The following is a 22541-nucleotide window of genomic DNA, read 5'->3' as shown; positions in this document are numbered from 1 at the left end:
TCATCTAGTTTCCCAACCCCCATTCTGGAATCGGAATCTCTATGACAGTATTTCACATTTCCAATATTAAGCAATTTGGATCGATTCTCACCTGATTGATGATGTACACTTTCCTACTATTGCTACCAATCAAAGTAGTTAAGGACAAAAAAACAGTCCAGTAGTTTTAGGCTCTTACCCCTGTGAGAGAGACACCTGGATGTTGTAGCACGGCAACAGCGGTCGATCGGAGAACTCGAATTCGAAAACTTCCCTCTGTTCATCCTCATCTTCGCCGGGTCCTGGGGGGTTGGCCAGGATATCATACCCAGACGAGTCATCAGCAGGCTCTGTAAGTAAGAGAGATGGATATCATTTAGAAATAAAAGACAAGCTGGGAATTACGGAACGACACTCTGCAAGTGTTTCCGAGAGCCACCAATGGATTACACTCCCATGATATCCCTTCAAAATTCCCTTCCCTTCCCACCCTCCCTCTCCCTGTCGGATTCACGCCGGGACATGCTTTTGTGGTGAACGCGCCTACCCTCCTATTTGCACTCTCTTCCATTAAGCGCCACTGCAGGAAGAGCTGCGTGTGAAGCCACTTCACTCGTTTGTGCGCGCTAGTGGCACAGCGTACGCCTCGGAGCGAAACAGGCGCCTCTACCTCTTTTCTGTTACGCTTTGGGTTTTTCCGAGGCGGCGCAAAGCTCCCAAAAATAGCCGTGCAGCTCCCTTCCACACCTCCCCTTCTCTCCCGGCTTTGTTATTCCAGGAATCCAAGGGAAAATGTGCAGTAGCAGTGGGTTTGTTTTTGGCCAGCTGGAGATGGGCCCGCTCACACACACATACACACTCACACACACACACGCACACACTCTCAGAGCGATCTGCTGATATATGGCAGCCAGGGGAACTCTCGCTACGCAGCTAGAATTCATTTAAAAAAAGAGCAATAAAAAAATGCTGCCATCCATTTTTGCCCCCACAGTGTCGACCCCACCACCCAGCGGATGGGGATTTTTATATAAATTCTTTCAAGCGAACATCAGAGAGGGAGAAGCACACATGGCTGCTATTTTTTCAATTTTAGATCAATGACTGTCTACAAGCATTGATGATTCACACAGAGAGTTACCTTCAGGTGTTTACCCATCTCTCTGTCTGTCTGTCTGATTCTTTTCTCTTTCCCATTGTTTCTTGCATCTGTTAGTGTGGGAGTGTGCGAATGTGTGTGTTCGTGTGTGAAAGTGGTACTCACCACACACTGCGCTGCCGTAAAACTCCCAGTACACACCGGGGTCATCGTCCACTCTGCCCTGCAGGTCGGCAAAGTAATCTAGAGTGAGAAAGAGAGAGGGATGAGACCATTAGTGATGTAAACAGGAAGCAGCTCGGGATGGACCAATACAGAAATCTTGGCAAATAATAACAGACCCTTTCTTCCCCTAGCATAATAGCTGAAAACCATTATGGTTGCCAATATGCCTAGTATAGATTTATAATATTTCCACTTTTTTTTTTTTTATTCAAGCTAATATTAGCATTAATCAGATGTTGATGATTTAAAAATAAATAATAATAATAAAAACATAGCTAGTTCACTGATACTGCTCTCTCTAGAATAAACAGCCTACAAATAAAAAATAAATAAATAAATAATGAATTAAAAGTAATAAAAAAACAAATAACAATATGATTGACAAATGATGAACGCTGTTTAAATATTGTAAATCAAAAATGCTGAATTAATTAAAATAATTAACATAAATAAATATTATTACAACTTTTTTTAACAATACGATTGACAAGTAATGGTTTAAATATTGTTAAAAAAAATTATGATTATTGTTTTAGTAATTTAAAACAAAAAATGCAGATAATTATTGTTAAAGTAAAAAATGCTGATATTGTTAAATAAATAATCAAATGAAATATTAAACAAACCACATTTTTCCAAACAACAAAACAAATACCAGTAGATAATTCTTCCGATAAGATATAGTGACTGATAATATTGTGCAAATGCTAAAGAGACCACATTGACCATGCAACAATATGACCATTTTCTGCTATAGAATGCAGAGGTTTTGACGTTCTGCGAGCAGTATGCGGTTACACGCTCAGATGCCACTTGGCACGGCGAAGCATAGCCAGCGGTGACGGGAGCCACGTTTGCCAGCGCAGCCATTAACAATTCCACCCAGAGAGAGAGAGAGCGAGCGGTTGATTAGAAGGCTCCCACAGAGGGAAAACAAATTTGGGGAGGGTCTTTAAATCAGTGCAGCAGACAGCAGAACGGGACAAGCCTGCTGATTTACACACGCGCGCGCACGCACGCACGCACGCAATATGCTGCCCTGCACTTCCAGGCCGAGCTCTTTTCTGCCTCAGGAACTCATGCATAATCAAACACACACGCAGCCAGTCACTGTGAACCTCCACCATGTGACTGAGCTGCCCTTTAACTGGCAGCCCTGAAGCTAATCCGCACACACACACGCACACACGTATTAAGACGGCTTTGGAGGTGAACTTGCGACTGCCGTCAAGAACAAATGGCGTCTGTGTACAAATTGTTTCGCGATGCCCTCTAGTTCAGCTTGAAACTTTCAGACCATTAATCAAGCTGTGTCACGAAAAACCCGACTACTGTCACTGAAAGAGCGGACCGTCACAGCGCGGCTGTTCTCAGACGAGATGGGTCAGCGTTAACACAAACACAGGAAAGGCCGTCTCGGTAAATGCCACGTCTCCTGCGATACCATCATCACATGCACTCGGAGCACAGCTTGTCTCTTTCCATGTGAACGTCTAACCTTGAGCATGAAAACTTTGCCTCCATGCACAATGGGCAGCGAACAGCGCAATGACAAGGTCAACGCTCCGCTAACGATAAAACGTGATGGTATAAACTCTTAAGAGAATATTCAGTTATTTTCAACTGTAAAATTTAAAGTAATTGACGTTTAGCTTATAGCTCAGTTTCGAAAGTGTAGCCGAAGCATTTAGCAGTGACCTGACAGGAACTATGTTGCAACCAATGGCAAGTGGGGGCAAGATCTGTCTGACCAATGGCATTCGAGTGTTTGCGATTAATAATGACAGTTATCAAACAAGTTTCAAGAAGTTTGGTTCTGCTAGTAGTGCAGAAATTACATTTCTAAAACGTTTCTTTCTTTAAATCTTTAAAACCATTCCCATACCGCACTTTCCCCTCTAAAAAAACATGCATACGCAATGAAAAGTCACATCAAGCTTCCAGGTGTTTGATTTACAAAGCTCTTAAACTTTCAGGAAACTCCAGTGGGAAAAATAAGACATCAAGCCGATTAAAATCAAGGGGTCAAAATGATGTCAAAAGCTTTTTTGTTTTAAAACCATAAAAATGATCTTATATGGCTGTATGGGTCCAGATTAGTCCCAGATTATGGTTCCAATAATACAACCCGGCTTTTCCAAATATTGTTGCGTGAGACAAGCCCGTACACCCTTCAAAAGACACGCCACACAAGACCAAATAAAGACACGCACACAGACAAACACACACACACACACACACACATAATCTCCTTTCAGGGAAAGCTGATTTGCCGGAGCTAAAGGCTTCTCCTCCGCTCCAGCTGTTGCTTAGTAACCAGATAGCCAAGCGGAGCTGAACCCTCCGCTGCTACGGGAGGGAAATTCTGGGAATAGAGGTGGAAGAGAGGAACAGCACGCTCTTACCAGACAAAAAACACTCCATTATGTCGCTGTGGGTCATCTTTAGCAAACCGCGGCCAGAGTAGGTAGCTAGAGTCGGATCGGCGCCATATGACAGCAATAGTCGGACCACGTCTAGATGATCGTTTTCAACAGCATCATGGAGAGGCCTGTTGGCAAAGACACCAGATCATTTACTTCACAAACAAACAAAAACAACAACAAAAGTTTACAGTGCAGTTAATCTTATTTCATCCATCGGAATTGGATTGGATCATGAAAAGTAGACTATAACATTACTTATGTTATAGAGTTAACCTCTAAAATTACCTTAACTTAGGAGAAATCTAGTGTAATTGACATAAATATAAATAAATAATTTAAATTTAGACTAATGTGCAGTGACAAATTGCTTTTTCTAAGATAGAAGTAATCCACCTGCTGATGGTTTTAAATTCCAAAAATATGTATTACATTTTTTTTTCTTTTTCAATTTCACTTTCTTCGGTAATTGAGATTTTTTTTTTTTACTTAAACAGTTCAGTTACTTCATTTGTCCATAATTACTTTAATTTTATCTGCTGGCATTGCTCAATAAAACAGTCATTAAAAGCCGTCACTGTCATTCATCTTTCCGACAGGAATCGGAACGCTAAATGAAATTGGATTTTTAAGTGTACAGCGAAGACAGGGATCTCACACGCCTAATCTGCTCTTCTTGCGGTAATTATCCAAGCTAAGATTCTCGGCCTCTTCTGTTGTTGTAAAGCCATTATTACCAAACATATAATTACTGACATTGAGTGTGCGCGCGTCAGCACATGTGCGCACGTGTAATTATCAGCGCCGCAGCGGCACGCACATCCTCGGTGTGACGAAAGCACAGGAAGTCATTGAAACCAGGCCTGCATTTGCAGCTTTCTGATTTGGCTCATTTATTTAGGTGATGTCATGAATGTGTGTATGCGTTTACCTGGTGCCATCCTGTGCGCTGCAGTTGATGTCGGCCCCGTGCTCCAGTAAGTGCTGTACGATGGAGAGCCAGCCACGGGAACAGGCCTCGTGGAGCGCGCAGTAACCCGCATTATCCCGATGATTCACGTCACACACTTTATTCTCCAGACAGTACAAAACCACCTCCTACAGCGGGAGAGAGAGCAAGAGAGAGAAAGAGAGAGAGAGACGGAAGACGAGCGGTTACTATGGTGCAGCGAGGAATGAAATTCATTAAACACCATTAAAGAGCGCAGAGAAAGAGAGAGAGACAGGCAGAGAGCAGACAGACAGTTCTGCCCAGAGCTGATTATTGATGTGTGAGGTATCAGGGGTTTTACAGACGAATCCTGCCCCAAGCCTGCTGTTCACTTTCTATAAGAGACGCCTGAGACGGCACTATGTGTGTGTGTGTGTGTGAGTCTACAAGCAGCAGCAGTGTAGGAGCGACTTGAAAGGTGGGGGAAATGTGAGCGGTGCTTGCCCGTGCAAAACCGGCTGCCGGGATGTTTGTGTTGGCAGCAGTTTTTCCCATATTTTCACACCTCCAAGATATTTTGGTGCCTAAAAATGTCTGGGACTCACGAGGTCCCACCGGAGAGGCCTCTGCACACCAACCCAAGCTAAAAGAACCCAACAACATGCTAAGGGTGTTGATATGCAGTTGCTAAGGTGTTTTGAGTTTTGGTTAGAATGTTGCCATGCGGTTGCAAGGGTGGTCTGAGCAGTCGTTGGCATGTTACCATGTGGTTGTTAGGGCTTTCCGGGCTGGAACAATTCAAAAAGATCCCAGAACTCTATGATCCAATTTTATTGTAAGTTTGGTTGCTAAAAAAAAAAAGTGATGATATACCTTTACAGAGATTTCCATTATAGCAGTTGGTATCAATATGATCGTCCCATTCGTGCTTCGCATACACAAATTAAGAACATTGTCTGGAAGAATCCAGAATTGCAGAGAGCCCTCGTGGAATTAATTGGAGAGTTCTTCTGCAAGCTCGGATTTAAAGGAACTCCCACATTCATCACCGCGAGCCTCATGCATGGCGGCAACAAAAACGTGCGCACACACACACACACACACACACACACACACACACACACACACACACAGATGGGCTGGAGAGGGGAGGGCTGGTGTCCGCTCGGCGCTCAGACGAATGAGGGCATTAGGATTCAGGAGGCGTAGCGCTCGCACTTCAACCCTGGCAGCTTCTCAGAGAGCGCATTCAACCCCTCCCCCGGCAGAGTCGCACAGTGGTACGACCTGCCCCACGCTGCTGCCAGCAGCTCTGCCTCGCGCTTCCCGCCGGCTCCGTATCCAGGATACGGCATGCCGCCGGCATGACTGAAAAAAAGCCCAAGCCGTTAGCAGGGGCGCCGAGCCGTTAACGAGCCCAAACGGGAAACTCTCGCTCCAGCGCGGATGTTCGCTCGCATCAGCCTGGAGAGGTGGACCAAAACACATGGAAGGTAAAACACACACACACCAACCACGCTCAATTACTGAAAGCGAGCCGCGGTTCAAGAGAATTTCTCTATTTCCGTTTATGTTTCCATCGCCTCATTCCCTTTCCAGCGAGGTCTTTTTCTCTCTCTCCTGCCTCAGGGAGTTCCTCAGTGGGGATGTTTGCAGGCAGGAGAGTCGAGTGTTACATTAAACAGACAATAAAGCCGTGTTACACAGCCTAGCGAGAAAAAGATTTGTCGTGATTTTCTCCTTAGAACTGCTCTTTGCTGTAGCGTTTCCTCCCCCGTTGTCCCCTGCTAAAATGACTCCCAGCTAACAACTGCAATCAATGCATCATTCAAGACACTTAACCCCTTCACAACAGCAATCCCGCAAAACAAGACGCAGGACAGCTCAAGATTGAACCCAACGTGCAACTATTTTACCACAACCTCAAACCCTAGTCAACCCAGCCCACATCATAAAAAATAGAAGAGCAAGAACTACAGCTCGCTTGGGGGGGAAAGAAAGACACTCAGACAGGAAAGAGAAGGGGAAGCTTTACAAGACAGACCTGAACTGAAACCAGTCTGGGTCACTGCTAAGCTCTAGTCAAATTCTGATGCTGGCGGCCCCCACTCTGAAAACCAGTCATTCAAGTTCAAACTCAAGTCTAGAATTTCAATGGGTTCAAGGGAAACTCATAAAGACTTCTGGAATTATAAGGCAATTTAGAGGGATTTTCAGAACTCTTAAAGGTGATGAAACACGGGGCAACTTTTTGATCAATGTTGCCGTCAACGGGCAACCAAGTGAGACATAGGGCCCACGACCAGTCTAAAGTATCCAGATAGAAATGTACTGCCCTTTCTCAATGGGAAAGTGTCTAAGCAACATCATTTGGCAACATTGCTCAAAATATTTCCCCCATGTATCATCGCCTTAAGAGAAATTCTAGAATTTGGAGGCAGTTAAAATTATAGAATTCCCAAGTTCTGGAACTCTAAACCAGTTTATATTAAAAGTTCAACGTAGTTCAAAATGAGCTAGAATGCAATGTAATATGACAAATTCTCCAATTCAGAGGTTATTGAGAAACCGTTCCAGAATTCTAAGTTTCAGAGTTCTAAAATTCTCAAGCAGTTCCTCAATATTTCTGGAATTCTGAAATCTGTTTATAAAGAGAGAACTCGAAGACATAAGGAGTTCTAGAGTTCAGAGGCAGTTGAGTTATAGAATTCTAAGGTAGTTCAGAAAGGTATAGAATTTGAAAGCAGGTGATTTAAAAGTAGATCGCTGATAAAGAATTTTAGAACTCAAATGTAGTTGATAAAAAAGCTCCCGATGCATCATTCTAGAATTGGCGTTTATGAAAAGTTCCAGAATTCTAAGGACATCTCCCAAATGACACCCTAAACGCTTGCGGTCTACCTACAAGTCTGCGCATTGTGACGTAACGTCACTTTGACTGTCGGGATGAAGTCTGCTTTAGTGCGGACTTCTCAAAAGTGCACATATCGACCGTGCTTGCGATGAAGTGTGCCATTTGGGACAGGGCCTAAAATAGGGCGCTAATAAAGTCTTCTAGAATTCTCAAGCAGTTCATAAAGTCACAGAATTGTAAGACAGATGAATAGTTTTGGAACTCTGAGACCGTTTATAAAGAGATCCAGAATTCTAGGACAGCTTATTCTAGTTTGAGAATTCTGAGATTCAACTGCCTCAGAGTTCTTAAGCTTTTTTTAAACAGCAGTTTTGTGTGAATTTCTTTCGAGTCTAATGTGCAGCGGCTTCTTAATGATCCTCTGGCTACGCACAGTGCTGACGAATGTTCTAATTTTACACGCAACTCAGGAAAAAACAGCTTTCAGACTGAGCAGACGTCACGTTGCATTGGAAAGTGAGCGGCTAGGGAGAGAGACAGACAAAAAAAAAAAACTGGAAGAAAGAGCAGGATATGCAGAGTCGGGGGAGACAGAGTGTCGAAACTCCCTCAGCGTGGTTTTAATTGAGAGAGCCGTGGCCGGAGTGGGAGTTGTGATAACAGAGGGAAAAGGGTTGAGGTGGCCTCCACAGAAGAAGCACATCATTAACGGATCAGGAATTTCCCTGACAGCCAAGCCAGGACGGTACTGAACGTGCGGACGAGTGTGAATGTGTGCGTGCACAAACATGCAATATCGTCTTGCGCAGCCAGACCTTTGACTAAACGGCAGCTTGCAAACCACTGTTTGTTTTTACATGCCGTTTAAGGGTGGGTTTACCTGAGATAGAGACCGCAATAACAGGGCACAAAACTCGGAATATCTCTTAAAGATGTTCATCAAATCCAGTGATTAGTCCTTCCAAAAAAGCGATCGTACTATAAACCCAGCAGGAAGGTTGATTTAAAAAAATCCCTGTGTGCCCTTAGTCCCGGAAGTTGCATCAAGCCAGCCAATCAGTTTAGTTCTTGCCAAATCGAGAAAATGCTTTCCAGTTTTGTGAGCAATATGCATCAGGCAGTCAGTGAACAGACTTTGGGCTGTCCGGAGGCGTCTGTGGCCGAGACTGCAAGATATAACTGCTGTCGCTCTGAGAGCTGAAGGTCTGCATCCTGCTATTTGCTCGGGCTTAGCAGACAGTGACAAAACAGGGTGCGACACACATGCCTCACTGACCCTTTGCACACGCACACACACATACACACTTTCTACTGGTTACTGAACTGCAAACATCCTTCACACATGAACACTGACACTTTTAAAAGGGGTAGTTCACCCAAAAATAAAAATGGTCATAATTTACTGACCCTCAAAATTGTGACTGCATGACTTGTTTTTGTTGAGTCAGTGTCCAAAACAACATTTACAACCCCACTGACTTTCATTGTATGCAGGAAAAACAGAAAAATATTCAAAATATATTTTTTGACACAGAAAGAAAAATCCATGCAGTACTTGTTTTTAGGTGAGCTATCCCTTTAAATAAACTATTTTAGCTATTAAATAATTCCCATTACTCAATCAGGAAAACATTCCCTGTTGTTTTTATTTATTTATTCTAAAATATGCAAATAATCTGAAAGGGAATTTAGATCGGATTAAGTTGCAGTGAGTGCCTGCGACAGGGTTATTTCAGGTCACAGGCTGTATTTTGCGGTCGGCATCCGAGATCAAAAGACCCTTAGCACGCGGCCTTGAGCGGACAGCCTCTCCAGCGGACACGCTCATGCAGTCAGCTGTGGAAAACACGCAGGTTTTTCCACTCGCGCTTGGTTGATGCAAGCCAAAATGACTCAATCACACACACGCGGAGAAAACCGCTCGAAGGCGCCCAGGAGTTTCATCAAGCCAAGAACGGCTTGTTTTGAAGGTGCCTGCCCATGAGAAAATGGAAACGAGAGCGCGCGCAAAACTACGTGCCTTTTGCATGTTTACTGCTGTTGCGCTGGGACCAAGATGGAGTGCCACGTTTAAGTGTGTGAACTCTCGCGCTCTGAGACACACACACACACACACACAAACGGAGCAGCTGCCGCGCTCTGTGTTGAAAGGTTCGGCCGCGCAGTCATGTCATATTTCCGAGCTCTGGCAGCGCCGCGGAGCTGCTCGTGGCTTAACACACACACACGCACACACACACGCACACACACACACAGAGCGCGCGCTGGCAGCTCAGTGCGCTGCTCGCGGCTTATCTCTCTCACACACACACATACACACAGCGAGAGAGCGGCTTCCTGTCTGAGGCAGGAGAGCGGGAGGGGAAAGGAGGGGAACGGAACGAACGAGGACTAGAAAAACAAGCCGCTGTCGACTGACAGAAAAAACACACACGCGGACGGAAGGTCTGTCCCCACCTGCTAAGGGCCGACGTGAGGGTGTAGAGGGGGAGGAGAGAGGGAGAAATGAGGAATACGGGGTGGGAAAGATTACATTTTATCTGGCTTCCTCTGACACACACACGTCGCACGGATCGGCGCCGAGTGCCCTCCGCTGCGCGCTCCGCCGCTCCCCCACCGTATCTGTGGCGCACGCACAGCCCCGCGAGAACAGCCGCCTTTAACCGATGTCACCAAGCGCATTTATAAAGCCATTAGAGCAGAATTAGACCCCGAGCGCCAGCGGGGAAAATCACAAAGCCCTGAGACTCAGCGGTAACGAGAGCCCACGCATTCGAGAAAATCCACCGCTAGCGGAACACTAGCACTCTGCAATCTGGAGAAAAAGCTCGTTAGGGGGAAAACGTTTAGCTAGTAAAAAAAAAAAATACAATAAAATAAAAAAATATTATTTATATATATATATATATATATTTAAACGCTATTCGTAAACAGTGTATTGGTAAAAAATAGTCACAGTTCGTTTACAGTTAGCTTTTTTTTTTTTTTTTAACAGTTTAGCTATTCCTAAATGGTAAAGACTGCATGAAACACAAGTTACAAATAAATGTAGGGCGGGACTTGCGAATGTTGTGATCTCATGTGACTGACATTTTGTCCCGCCCTCTAGACACGTCATCAAAGAGATGTGGTTGCGAGAGGGAGGGGAAGTTATTTTATGCTTATGAGAACACAAACTTTTAATGTGCACAGATAAATTATTAACAAATACCGCAATATTCGATAAAACTAATTTTTGATTGCATAGTGTGTTGTGTACAATAAATGTACAGTTTTACTAATAGTGAAAAATAATTTAGCTATTTATAAACAACGTTTAGCTAATCATGTACATTTTAGCTATTCGTGGACAATAGATATAGCTCAGTTTATCTATTGGTAAAGATTGGCGATTACTAAAAAAAATATTTAGCTATTGATCAAACACTAGATTTTTATATACTGTACAAGGGATGGTTTTTGACAAAAAAAAATATAATTTTGCTATTTGTAAACAGTTTAGCTATTAGCTACTAGCAATAGTCAAAGAAAATTGTGTGTAAAAAATCTAAAATAAAGACTAAAATGCAACAAAATAGCAATTCTTCCTTTTCTGTAAGAACCCACATCCTTTTTTGTGGTCAGAAATGCAGAAAAACCTCCCTCTCTTCCCGTGGGCCGCTAATGGCGACCGTTAGTTTGGGCGACGAGAGATCGGGAGGTGTGGGGAACGGGCGGCTAATGGCTTAAAACAGCGCGTGTTTAGCACCTCCAGCCGAATGATTAATTAACGTGGAGATTACGGAGAGCACTTGTCAGATCGCTGATTGGACCTTAATGGCAAAGAGCCATTCTGCCTGAGAGCAGAATTACCGACAGAGTCTAGCAACCGCAGCAGAATCAGACAGAGAGAGAGCGAGCAAGAGAGAGAGAGAGAGAGATGGATAGGGCTCTTTCACACACACACGCACACACACACACATAACGATAGGTTTCAATCAGCACACAAAGGCCAGTTTTGTCTGAGTCATAAAAGAGGGAGGCAACAACCAAACACAAGTGTAAATAAGCAGCATCGTAACGCAAGCGAGACGTCAGCACTGGCGGAATGTAATGAAAGAGTGTGTGTGTTGCAGTAAAACTCTTAGCGTGAGAGCTAAAGGGAGGTGAAGAAACGCAAACAAGAGACTTGGGGGAAGGGAACTGCAAATGTGAGTGTCAAAGTGCGGCCACTTCAAGCACAAACACGGCAACAACAAAAAAAAGGAAGAAATGAAACAACAGAACCTGGCATCCCTAGTTGAGAGAAAACAAACCTCAGACACATGTGGAAGCGTGTTATAGGCAGAACGAGTGAAAAGATGAAAGCGGCAAATGGGAAAAAGGCTAAGCGTAAAACTACCTCGATTTCGACGCCACACAAGCATGTTCTATTCTGGAACAGCACCACTGTCTCAGTGATAAAAAAATGCTCCGTAAAATGCAATAAGAAACTTTCCCTTTCAGTGGAATTCAAGGCACCGCTGCGGAGCGAGAGAGGAAGGGGGGAGGGCTGGGGAAGGAGAGAAATCATGCGCTCGCAGCAGTAATCGCTCATTTCCTGTTCTCCGTGCCAGTCCTTTCAGACGCACTGCCGGAACTAATCCAGCTCCCCATTAATCTGCACAAATTGGACACGGAACGCCGCGCCATTCCAGAACCCGCGGAACCACCGTATTCCAGAACTGTGGAATACGGTTGAATTCCAGAACAGCAGGGAATCTACTAAACAACGAGACCAATGCATGTTCGCTTGCATTAGAGATATTAAACTCTGATATTTAAAAATGCAAAATCTGAATTTAAATACAAATTTAAAATGCTAGTCTTATTACCCATAATTCACCAGTGCACGTTATACATTAATAAAAAACAATTTTTTTTGTCACCAATCAAAAACATAGTATGCTCTTCTTCTAAGACGCAATCAACACAAATCAACAAAATTAATCACAATTAAATCCCAAAATATATTTTAAAGATTTAAAAAGAGTAAAAGCATGTAAAATACAGTTTCATGTTGTCTTTAAAAATACTGCTACCAACACTATACCAACATTTTAAACTCCAAAAAATCTGAGTACAAGATCAGAGACGGAGTGTAAAGGGTTAAGGTTCTCCAGTTCGACAGAGAGAAAGACAGAGGACAAGCCCGAGAAAGCACGCCTGTGAAAGCACGGGAATGAATGTGAGCGAGAAAGGTTTGAGTGGGAGTGCAAAAGCCGAAAGGAGAAAGAGATGAGACAGCGCGTGTGTGTGTGTGTGTGTGTTGAAGCGAGAGGCTGCGTCGCAAGAAGGAAAAAAAAACTGTGTGTGTGTGTGTGCGTCCGCCAAGCGATCGCTCTGTGCCTGTCAGGGGCTCTCGCATGTCAGACTCAGTCTCACGCAGAAATAATGAGATGCGAAGAGAGCAGGAGAGGGCAGCCGGCGAGAGAGACGGTCGCGCACACGCGCAAATGCACGCTTACCTCATATCCCAGCCGTGCTGCTCGCTGCAATAGAGTCTCGCCTGCGTTCTTGTTGACGATGAGTCGGCGTGCCTCGGGCGGCATGGGCCTGCTGACTGGCGGCTCCGCTGACACTGGAGGTGCAGGGGTGACCGGAGGTACCGGTACATCCGGAACAGCGCACGGAGGGGTCGGGGGTGCCGTGGGTTGGTAGGCAGGAGAAGGGGGGCGAGGTTTGACCGGAGAAGACTCGTAATCAGAAAGAGATGCCGGCCGCTTCTGGGAGGAACGCTTCACCACCTGACGGGAATAAAAATGCATCACCTTAGCATTTATGACAGATCGCAACACCATCACAAGACCTCGGATTTCACACACAGGCTTTGAAAGTCACAGTATGTGGCGCCACAACCGGGATAAGCCGGACGCTCTCTACAAAGACAGAGCGGACAAAAGAGTGACGGAGCTACAGTCGCTTGGTGCCAAGAGACAGGCGGGATGGAGCGCTAATTAATCACAGTGACAAGTTCATAGTCGGCACTGCGGAATAATCAGCAAGAGACAAAAATGTAAAAATCTTTTTAAAATGTTGCTGTGAAAATTGATAAATGTTAAGTTATTATAGAAGCTTGTTTTCGCCACGGAATGAAACAATTTAAAAGACAATTAAGACTTTATCCCGCAATTCTGACTTCTCACAATTGCAAGTTCTAATGTCAGACTTGCATGATATAAACTTGCAGGTTTTTTTCTCGTAATTCTGACTTTTTCGTACAATTGCGAGTTATACTTGTAAGGAATCTGAATTCTGCCTGATATATACTCACAATTGTGTTAAATAAAAAAAAAAGGGCAATGTCAGAATTGCGACTAAAAAAATAATTCACAATTCTGATTTTCTACCAAATACAAGTTTATATTTCGCAATTCTGAGGACTTTTCGCAATTGCGAGTCAAAATCAAATCCAAAAAAATTAATTTTTCCCACAGAATTGCCTGATATGAACTCGTAATACTGAGAAGAAAGTCAGAATTGGGTGATATAAATTCGAAATTGCGAGAAAGACTCTCGCAATTCAGACTCTCTCACAATTGCAATTTAAAAGTCCATTTGCCTGATATAGTCAAAATTGCACGATATAACCTCGCAATTCTGAGAAAAAAAATCAGATTTAGGGGTGATATAAAAAAGTCACAATTGTGAGTTCTTAAGTCAGAATTGCTAGATATAAACTGGCAATTCTGACTTTATAACACACAATTGTGAGTTTATATCACGTAATTATAAGGGGGAAAAAGTCAGTAGAGAAAAACTTATCCCCGCGGCAGTGCAGGAAAGAGTGTTTCCCACCAAAAACCAAGAACAAAAGTATGACTGTCGACAAAGGTTCCTCGCTCAAACACCCCGCATGGTCAGCAAGGTTATTTTTGGCCTGCAGTTAAACGGGCCGGGACTGTTTACACAACTACAAATGTCCCATAAACACGTTTTTAAAAGAACAAGGTGCATCTTCCACTTTGAACATTTCTGTTTTCGGCTCTAGGGCCTGCGAGCTGGATGGAAAGCTGCAAACGCCGATCCGTCAACAATCGTGTTCCCTGGCAGGGAAAGTTAAACAGGAAACAACGGAAGACTTTGGCTCTCTCCCACTCCCTTTATCTCTCCCGCCTTCCATGAGTGAGTTCTCTATCTGTGGAGCGCAGTAGGGCGGGCGGATGAGAGCCTGTGTGTTTGTGTGTGTGTGTGCGTGTGTGTGTAGGCCGCAAGTTCATGCGAGCAGACTGAAGGTCGGGAAGGGGGGGTGGTGATCGGGCCGGGAACTCCACCCACCCCAGAGGAGTTCCAGAGCGCAGCAGCTGTCAGAGTAAACACACACACACCACACGCACATACACAGAGCTCTGCCAGGCCTGTATCCACGCAGAGAAAACGAGCGTCTCAAAATATGACGACTGACATTTGCTTGCTCGTCTGAATGAGAGCATATAGATTAGATAGACCAAGATTAACTCAGCCCCTAATCCAACCCCTAAAAATAAACATTTTAGAATGAGAAAAAAAGATTATTATTATTATTACAAACGTTATATAAATGTGATATATAGTTACATAATAAATATTTATAATATAAATATGTATCATGTAAATATGTAGCATAATAACATTTAATATTAATAATAAATGTATGATACATATTAACATGATAAATATTTATAGAATTGTTATAATAAAATATATTATAAAAATGTGAATACAGTTATTAAGTATTTCAAATTATTCCATTTATAATATTAATAATAAGATTAATTCTTCTCAATGTATATTATATTTATAATAACTATTTATAAAAACAACAATACATTTTTATTATTATTTATTATTTATACATTTTTCCAAAAGGTTAAATTGATCGAAAAATGTAAAAGATGAATATATAAGCAAACCACCAGTCGTCTTCAACACCTAAGGACATACTGGATGTCCCCAATGTCACGTTTTGGAAAATGTATCTCACTTTGCCAACCATGTAAACCCGCACACACTGTATTGTGTAAACACCTACATAATATTTTCATAAGTGTGTTTGTCTGCTGTAAACGATGTGAACTCAAGGTGTGTGTGTTTGTGTGTGACGAGTGCGTGCGCTACATCTGCGTGTGAGATCGCAACAGGGAGAACGCAGGCTGTGTTATTTAAAGAATGCACAGTGTGTTCGCTGGGGAATCATTTTCCTTGACGGAGAGAGAAAGAGACCAGAATTGTGACCCGGCCTTCACTCCTCCTCCCCTCCCCCTCGGTTGCGTCTCTCCGCTGGGAGTCTGCCTTTCAGCGCAAGAGGAGGTCAAAGCAACCGCACTCTAAACACACATGCTATGACCCCCTCCCGCGTCCGTTGTGCCGTCCCAGAGAGCCGCGGTTCTTCCCTAATTGGAATGATTAACATTGTTGTGATTGGAGACACGTTTTTAAACGGTTCCTCGCTGAGCCCGGGGAAAATGCTTGGCTTGCGAGCCAAAGCAAAGAGCACATTTAGCCTCGCACGTGCTGACAAAGAAAGGACGTTCTTGCTCGGATAAACGAGCACCTCGACCTTCTGTCACTACATGGACATGTGCAGCAGCGCTCACCTTGTGTTGGTGGGCAGGGCTGAGTTCAGGACACTCCTCATTGGTCGACTGCAACAGCATCCTGCGCTCCTGTTGGCCGAGGTGCTTGGTCTTGCACTGCCGCTTGCCCTTTGGCTTTTCAGGGTCGCCGTGCCGGCGCAAACGAGACGGGAAAGTGCTGTCAGGGTCCGGAGAGGGTGAGGAAGATCCCACTGACTTCCGGTGGTCCTTGAATCGCTGCCGTTTGTCAGAAAGGTGAGAAGGAATAGTGGAGAACTTCCTTATGGAATCACCACAAAATCCATCAGAGAGAATAGGAATAGCTAGAGAGAAAGAGAGAGAATAAAACGATTATTTATTTATAAGCATAGTATTAGTATTACCTATGAATTAAACTTTTTAGTTCGGATTTTTCAGTGCTGGTTGTCACAGAAAATCTACATAATTCTGCAAAATGTTAACATTTGGTAAAATGAATAAAAGTGAGCAGAAAATACCAAAGTAGAATGAAAAGGGAAAATCAAAAACAAAATATTTAATTAACATTCAAAGGGAACAAAAAACAGCACAAAAGAGCTAATTAAATCATAAAATAATGCAGAATTTTGTGACCTCACATTCTGTGAATATACCAGCCAACTTTTCAGTATCAATTCTGGCATAGTAAAACATAAAAAAAACAAATATTACTGCACAAATTTTCGTATTTATAAAATCAGCCTTGACTTGCGAATACAACAGGGAAGAAACAACACAGAAAATTGCAAGAACACAAATCTGGGATTTACGATTTCATCAAGGGCAAAACGCACACAAAATCAAACCGACAGAAGCTTCCTTAAGGTCTTGTTAGGTAGATCAGACTGACAGCGGTAGAATGAACGGCAGCATGCTGACCGCCTTACGAGGGACGGACAAAGGACGGAAGGATTTACAAAAATTGATGCATCCTTTCCATCGTCTGCTTTCTATTTTGCATCACGTGACCAGAGCAAAAGAGGCACGTTTAAGCGATAACATCAACCGGCAGAGAAGGACGGAAGGGAAAAAGAGAAGAAACATGAAAGGAAGAGCAAGATAAGAGAGGGAAATCAAATGAAAAGGGAAGCAACAGCGAAGAGAAAAGGAGAAATGACGGACGGACGTAGAAGTGGAAAAAGAGAGAGGGAGAGAGAGAGAGATGCAGCAGCGAGGGAAAGAGACGATGAAAGGGTGAGCACAAGGCCGAGAGAGGGAGAGAAACCGAGCACGCTCCACATCTGTTCCATTATTCATCATATTCCCCGTTCAGTCGCGCACACACACACACACCGAGGGCCCCAACGCGCAGAGGAAATCTCTCTCACGTATGCAAGCAAGAATGCCAAAGACCACATAGCCAACAAAAACACTACCGACTAGCTAAACACCGATATATATATAAATAAGCCAGGCCAATTCATTGATTTTTTTGAAACTCGATGATCTGAATTGAACGATAACCCGATTCTTGCCAACAATTCTTGTTCTGAAAGCCTTTTTGTTTTTACATTCATATCCAAACTTTACATTTGATTGTTACAATGTTTCACATTTCGGCTGAATTCAAAATAAGCGTTTTTTTTTTTGTTTGTTTTTGATCATCAATTTGTACATTTCTTTAAGTAAATATTTAGTAAAATAAGTGTTTTTCAAATAACTTTTTATATTCACTTAGAATTAAGGATATATACAAAGATATCAAGGAATATGTTTTTTATTTAGTATTAAAAAAATGTGAATGGAGTTAATATTACCAAAAAGAAGCATGAGAAATTGTTAGCATAAAAATGTTGTCTAATTGAAAAAACCATCAGTTAACCACTGTTACTAGCATTCACAAATGTGCGCAAATGTACACGGGCAGTATATTTGCAAATCGTGTCTTCGCTACGAAGTCAGATCCACTTCACATCAACGGTCCCCTTAGAAATGCAATGATTTCGTTTGGTGGAGACGAAACTGGCGGATCTAATAGATTGGGCCGAGACAAAAGCACCTTAGAGAACCTTCATCACACAGACCACCAACTGTGCAACTGTGCGTGTGTGTGCGCGCATACACGCACAAGAACCCATTCTCATGGGCAAACTGTTCCAGCCTGCGTAATGTGCTCCTCTCCTTCAACAGGCTAATTAAAGTCCTACCCCGAGAACCCTTGAGACCGGATCCACCGCACCTACCCCACACACACACACACACACACACACGCGCAGTGTGCGTGCTCTGCAACCTAAGTGAATCACTCAATTAGCAAAAGGGGAGCAAAGACCTTAATGCCTTTAAAAATCAACAGAACAAAAGCAGCGTGCTAAAAACCTGCGCACACACACACACACACGCACCCTGGGGCTTACAGCGGAGAGATGTGCATCACTAGCATGCGTGTCTTGTCCCTCACACCTCGTCATAGACAACACAAATTAGCTTGCGTGTGCGTACGAATTCCCTCGGCTGAAGAGCGAGAGTATGTATGTGTGCGGTGGGAGACGGATTTTGACAGGGACATCTGGGGGATATTAGCCTCCCATTAGCACGCAACTGGGCACACACACACACACACAGACACTAATGCATTAACTAGCAAAGCATCTCTCAGCTTGAGTATAACCAAGATACATATGTATAGCACATATTACTCACACACACGCACGGAGTGAGGGATAGAGCGAGATAAAGAGTCTCGTCTTGCTGCTCTCTAATCCTCCTGACAGAACGCCAGCACAATATCCAGCAGCCAAGATACTGACGGGCAGCCTCACACACACACACACGTTATTTGCACAGTTGTGGAATCTCATGGCTCATTACTCTGCGGCATGCGCTTTCGTGGCGATGCTTTTATACCAACAAGGACGCAAGCGTCTGAGAGAGTGTGTGTGAGCGTGTGCAAGTGCGGCTTGTCAATCAACAAGAATCATTATTGCTATACCGAAGCCGCAGACACAGGGCGACGTGCTCCGCTTTCCTCTAATCTGCCTCTCTCTACTGCCGCGCTCTCGTCTATCACCTCAGTTCTCCCCTCAGCGCTCAGTATCCTCTTCTCATCTCTTCCACTCCTCCTTTTTCCACCCTTTCTCTCTGCTTTCTAACAGCCTCTCTCTCTCTTTGTGTCTCATTCACTCACAGTGTTCGTGTCATCCCTGCTCAGTTCTCTCCTTCTGGGTCCTTCTCTGACCTAACTAAATGAGACTTAGTCTTTGCTTAGAGCACCATTTACAGACGTGCCATTCGAAAGACATATGGGTAGTATGTTGACTAGTATGAAGTGGGAAAGGATGTAGTTTGTATAGTATAGTATGGGTAAAGATTGTAGTATATAGGTAGGTAGCTTCCATGCAGGAAGTAGTATATGCCATGTGAGGTTCAGTGCATAGGCCGTAAACTACGATAGCCGGGGGTGTCAAAATCAGTTCCTGGAGGGCCACGGCTTTAATTAAATGCATATGCTGAAGCTTATTGAGTCCTTCAAGCTTATTTGAAGACTTCAGTTATGTGTGTTGGAGCAGGGTTGGAACTAAACTCTGTTGGACTGTGGCCCTCTGGGAACGGAGTCTGACCTCTGGTTTAAGCCATATTATTTAGGGTGTGGGGAATAGTAGGGTAATAGTAATAGTGGTTCTTAACCCTGGTCCTCAAGGGCCAATGTCCTGCAGAGTTTAGCTCTAACCATGAATGAATTCAAATGCCATTTACTAGTAACTCTGAAGACCTTGACTAGCTAGTTCAGGTGTGTTTGATTAGGGTTGGAAGTAAACACTGCAGGGCAGGTAAGTAGGTAAGGTAGGTGAAACCTGTACCAACATCTCTTCCTGAACAGTTGACCAGTTTGTGACTAAACTGCTAAACGAAGAAACCATTTAGTCATGCAAATAAAACAGGATACCATGGCAAAACCAATTTACACCTTTCCATCTTAAGTCCAAGGTCCTGTTAACAATGCCTTCTAAAGGGACAGGCTTCTCTGTTCTACCAACAATGCATTTAAATAAGACAGAATGGGAAGATGTACCTGTGTCGGATCCAGTGAATTCCAGCTGTTCCTTAGTCCAGCATCTCTCCACTTCTGATTTCCTCTTCATCCCCTTGTCTTCAAATCCATTTGCTTTGACCTTTCGATCCACAGCAGGGACACCGTGGGCGACTCTCGGGATCTCTGGGGGGCAAGGGTCAAGCTTTTCCCTCCTGGCGGTTTGGAGTGGTGGAAGAGAGGATTTGGATGTGGGAGGCAAACCCAGGTTTGGAGCTCCAAATTGCGGTCTGTCATGGTTGAGCTGCCCCTGTCTATCCCACAGTTCCTGGAGATTATGAAGGTGACGGGGCTTACTGAGCCGAAGACCCGTCAACTCGATACACACCTTCAAATTCTTCACCTCTTGCTCGGAGGGTTGCGGCCACACATCTGTAGAGATAGATAGAGGCAATCCGTTTATACTTTGCAAGCTGGTGACTGGTATTAACATCTGGATAGGATTATCCAATTTTAGGTGGTCAGTTGGGACCAATTGCTGTGTACACCTGGATTTTACATGAATCTCAAATTTGGACAAGGGGATGTTCTGATTGTCTGACTACATACATTAGGTACTAAACTGTGTCCAGATTTGTTCAGAAGACACCAGATATTTTAAGTCTTGTAAATCCAAGACTTAATACCCTAGTTCTGGAACAATAATTATGTGGTTATATGAATCAGGTGCTGTTGCATTTAGAAAGCATTAGGGTGTACATATATACATCTCTAACTACAAGTTGGTCGATTACAATGCATCTCCAGAATTGGATAATAATGCATCTCCAGTGCACCCTGTTTACTGCTGAATTTAGCACTGTCCACTAGTTTTAATACACAAAATGTTCTAAACAAAGGGTTGCACACTTAGCAGGAAATGTTTTCCAATTGTTACTAGAGTTGTTTCCGCCTAGAACACAAACACCCACAAGTTTGATAGCTTTGAAATAAATGTACATGGCTAAACAGGCACTCGCATGCAGACACATTCGTTTTGCTGACAAAAACAAGCTTTCTGGAACACATTTAAATGATTAAAAGTTTATACAAAGATTGTTTTGATGTCTGAAAACGCCCTTTAGACTGAGCACAAAGACAGAGTAGGGCATAGAACGCCCGGCAGTTGTGTTTATCTGGACCATGTGACGGCAATAAACACAAATCAAGATGAATCAAAAAGGCCAGCGAAAGGATCAAAGCGGGAGCGAGCCGAGGAAAGGGGAAAAGAACAGCTGAACCCTGGAGAGAGAGTGAGACGTGTCAGATAGCGAGACAGGAGGTTGGCGATAAGATGAAAGACAGAGTGGAACATCCACTACTTGCTGTTTGCAAAAGTGGCAGAAAGAACGGGATGAAAAGATGACAGAGAACGTGAAGGACATTGGAGACAGACAACCGAGACGTCTACCTGAAATCAGTCTCGCTCTCTTCGCCGCGATGCCATTATCGTCCTCTCCTCTCGTCCGTCTCTCTCCATCTCTTTCTTCTGCGGTGTGCGTGCAATCAGGGTGGCCTTGGCTCTGTTCCAAACCCAATGCACGTTTCCTGCTCGTCGCCGTGCCAACAGACCCCTCCTCCTCTCCTTTCACATCCCTCGCTCTCTTCTCCTCCGCTCGGCGGGACTGCGGGATGTCGGCTGGTGGGCCGCACCGCTGGAGCACAGGAACTCTGTTGTTCGCACATGTTGGTGTCGCACCTGCATAGCCACACAAACACAAATGCGTTAGTCACCAGCTTGCAAAGAAAGACCGTTTTCAAGTTCAAAAGAAGCGAGACAGGCCAGTAGAGCACAGGGATGCAGACGGTGAGAGATAGAGAGGAAAAGACTACAGAAAAACAACCCCCCCCCACCCCCACCTTGGACAGTTGCATGTTTGTGCTAACTACACCACACCCATCCCACACGGGGAGCTAGACGGCAAACAGGGGCGAGCTTGCTTGCGCTCTCTGCAAGCTTAAATTAGCCCGAAACATCCGTGCCAAGAGCGCAAGCGGCAACCTAGCTCAAGTCTCCTCTCCCTCCCCCTTCCTCTCCCTCCTCACACTCTCCTCCCCCCCTCTCCTGCTTTCTCCCGTTCTGTGTGTGGCAGTGAAAAGCGCTCCTTGAGAATGTCTCCCGGCAGCTAAGAGCAGCGGCGCAGATCAAAGACAGGCGCTAGGGGCTCACACTCCGTACCGCCCGCTTCTCTCTTTCACACACACACACACACACACACACTCTCTCTCTCTCACTATATTGAGGCACATGCACGTCCTAAAAAAACATGCACACACAAATTAGGCAGCTAGCTGAAATCTTCCAAGTCACACATAAACCTAAATCTTTTTTGTTTTGTTTTAGTATGCAACAGTGCATAATTGTACATCCAAAATGACTTCATTATCACGCTTTCGATGCAGAACAGAGCAACCTTTATACTGGCCTGG

At 44.0% G+C, this 22541-nt stretch overlaps 1 protein-coding gene and 1 long non-coding RNA gene across 3 annotated transcripts in view; one reads left to right on the top strand and one right to left on the bottom strand.

The window, feature by feature from the left end:
- The window catches only part of LOC137040230 (uncharacterized), a 112665-nt gene that overhangs the window by 70222 nt on the left and 19902 nt on the right, over positions 1-22541 (top strand). The window lies entirely within an intron of this gene.
- bcor (BCL6 corepressor) overlaps positions 1-22541 on the bottom strand; it is a 40730-nt gene that overhangs the window by 2993 nt on the left and 15196 nt on the right. For both annotated transcript variants that reach the window (XM_067415661.1, XM_067415663.1), the window contains 8 exons: positions 21523-21810; positions 20115-20504; positions 16106-16407; positions 12998-13276; positions 4658-4824; positions 3709-3854; positions 1244-1321; positions 179-329 (listed from right to left, as the gene is read on the bottom strand). In XM_067415661.1, the coding sequence (XP_067271762.1) occupies positions 179-329; positions 1244-1321; positions 3709-3854; positions 4658-4824; positions 12998-13276; positions 16106-16407; positions 20115-20504; positions 21523-21810 (1801 nt within the window). The remainder of the gene's footprint in view (positions 1-178; positions 330-1243; positions 1322-3708; positions 3855-4657; positions 4825-12997; positions 13277-16105; positions 16408-20114; positions 20505-21522; positions 21811-22541) is intronic.

The sequence above is a fragment of the Pseudorasbora parva genome, chromosome 14 (genome assembly GCF_024679245.1).
Source record: "Pseudorasbora parva isolate DD20220531a chromosome 14, ASM2467924v1, whole genome shotgun sequence".
Lineage (NCBI taxonomy): Eukaryota > Metazoa > Chordata > Actinopteri > Cypriniformes > Gobionidae > Pseudorasbora > Pseudorasbora parva.
This window is presented reverse-complemented; position numbering and strand designations above follow the sequence as displayed.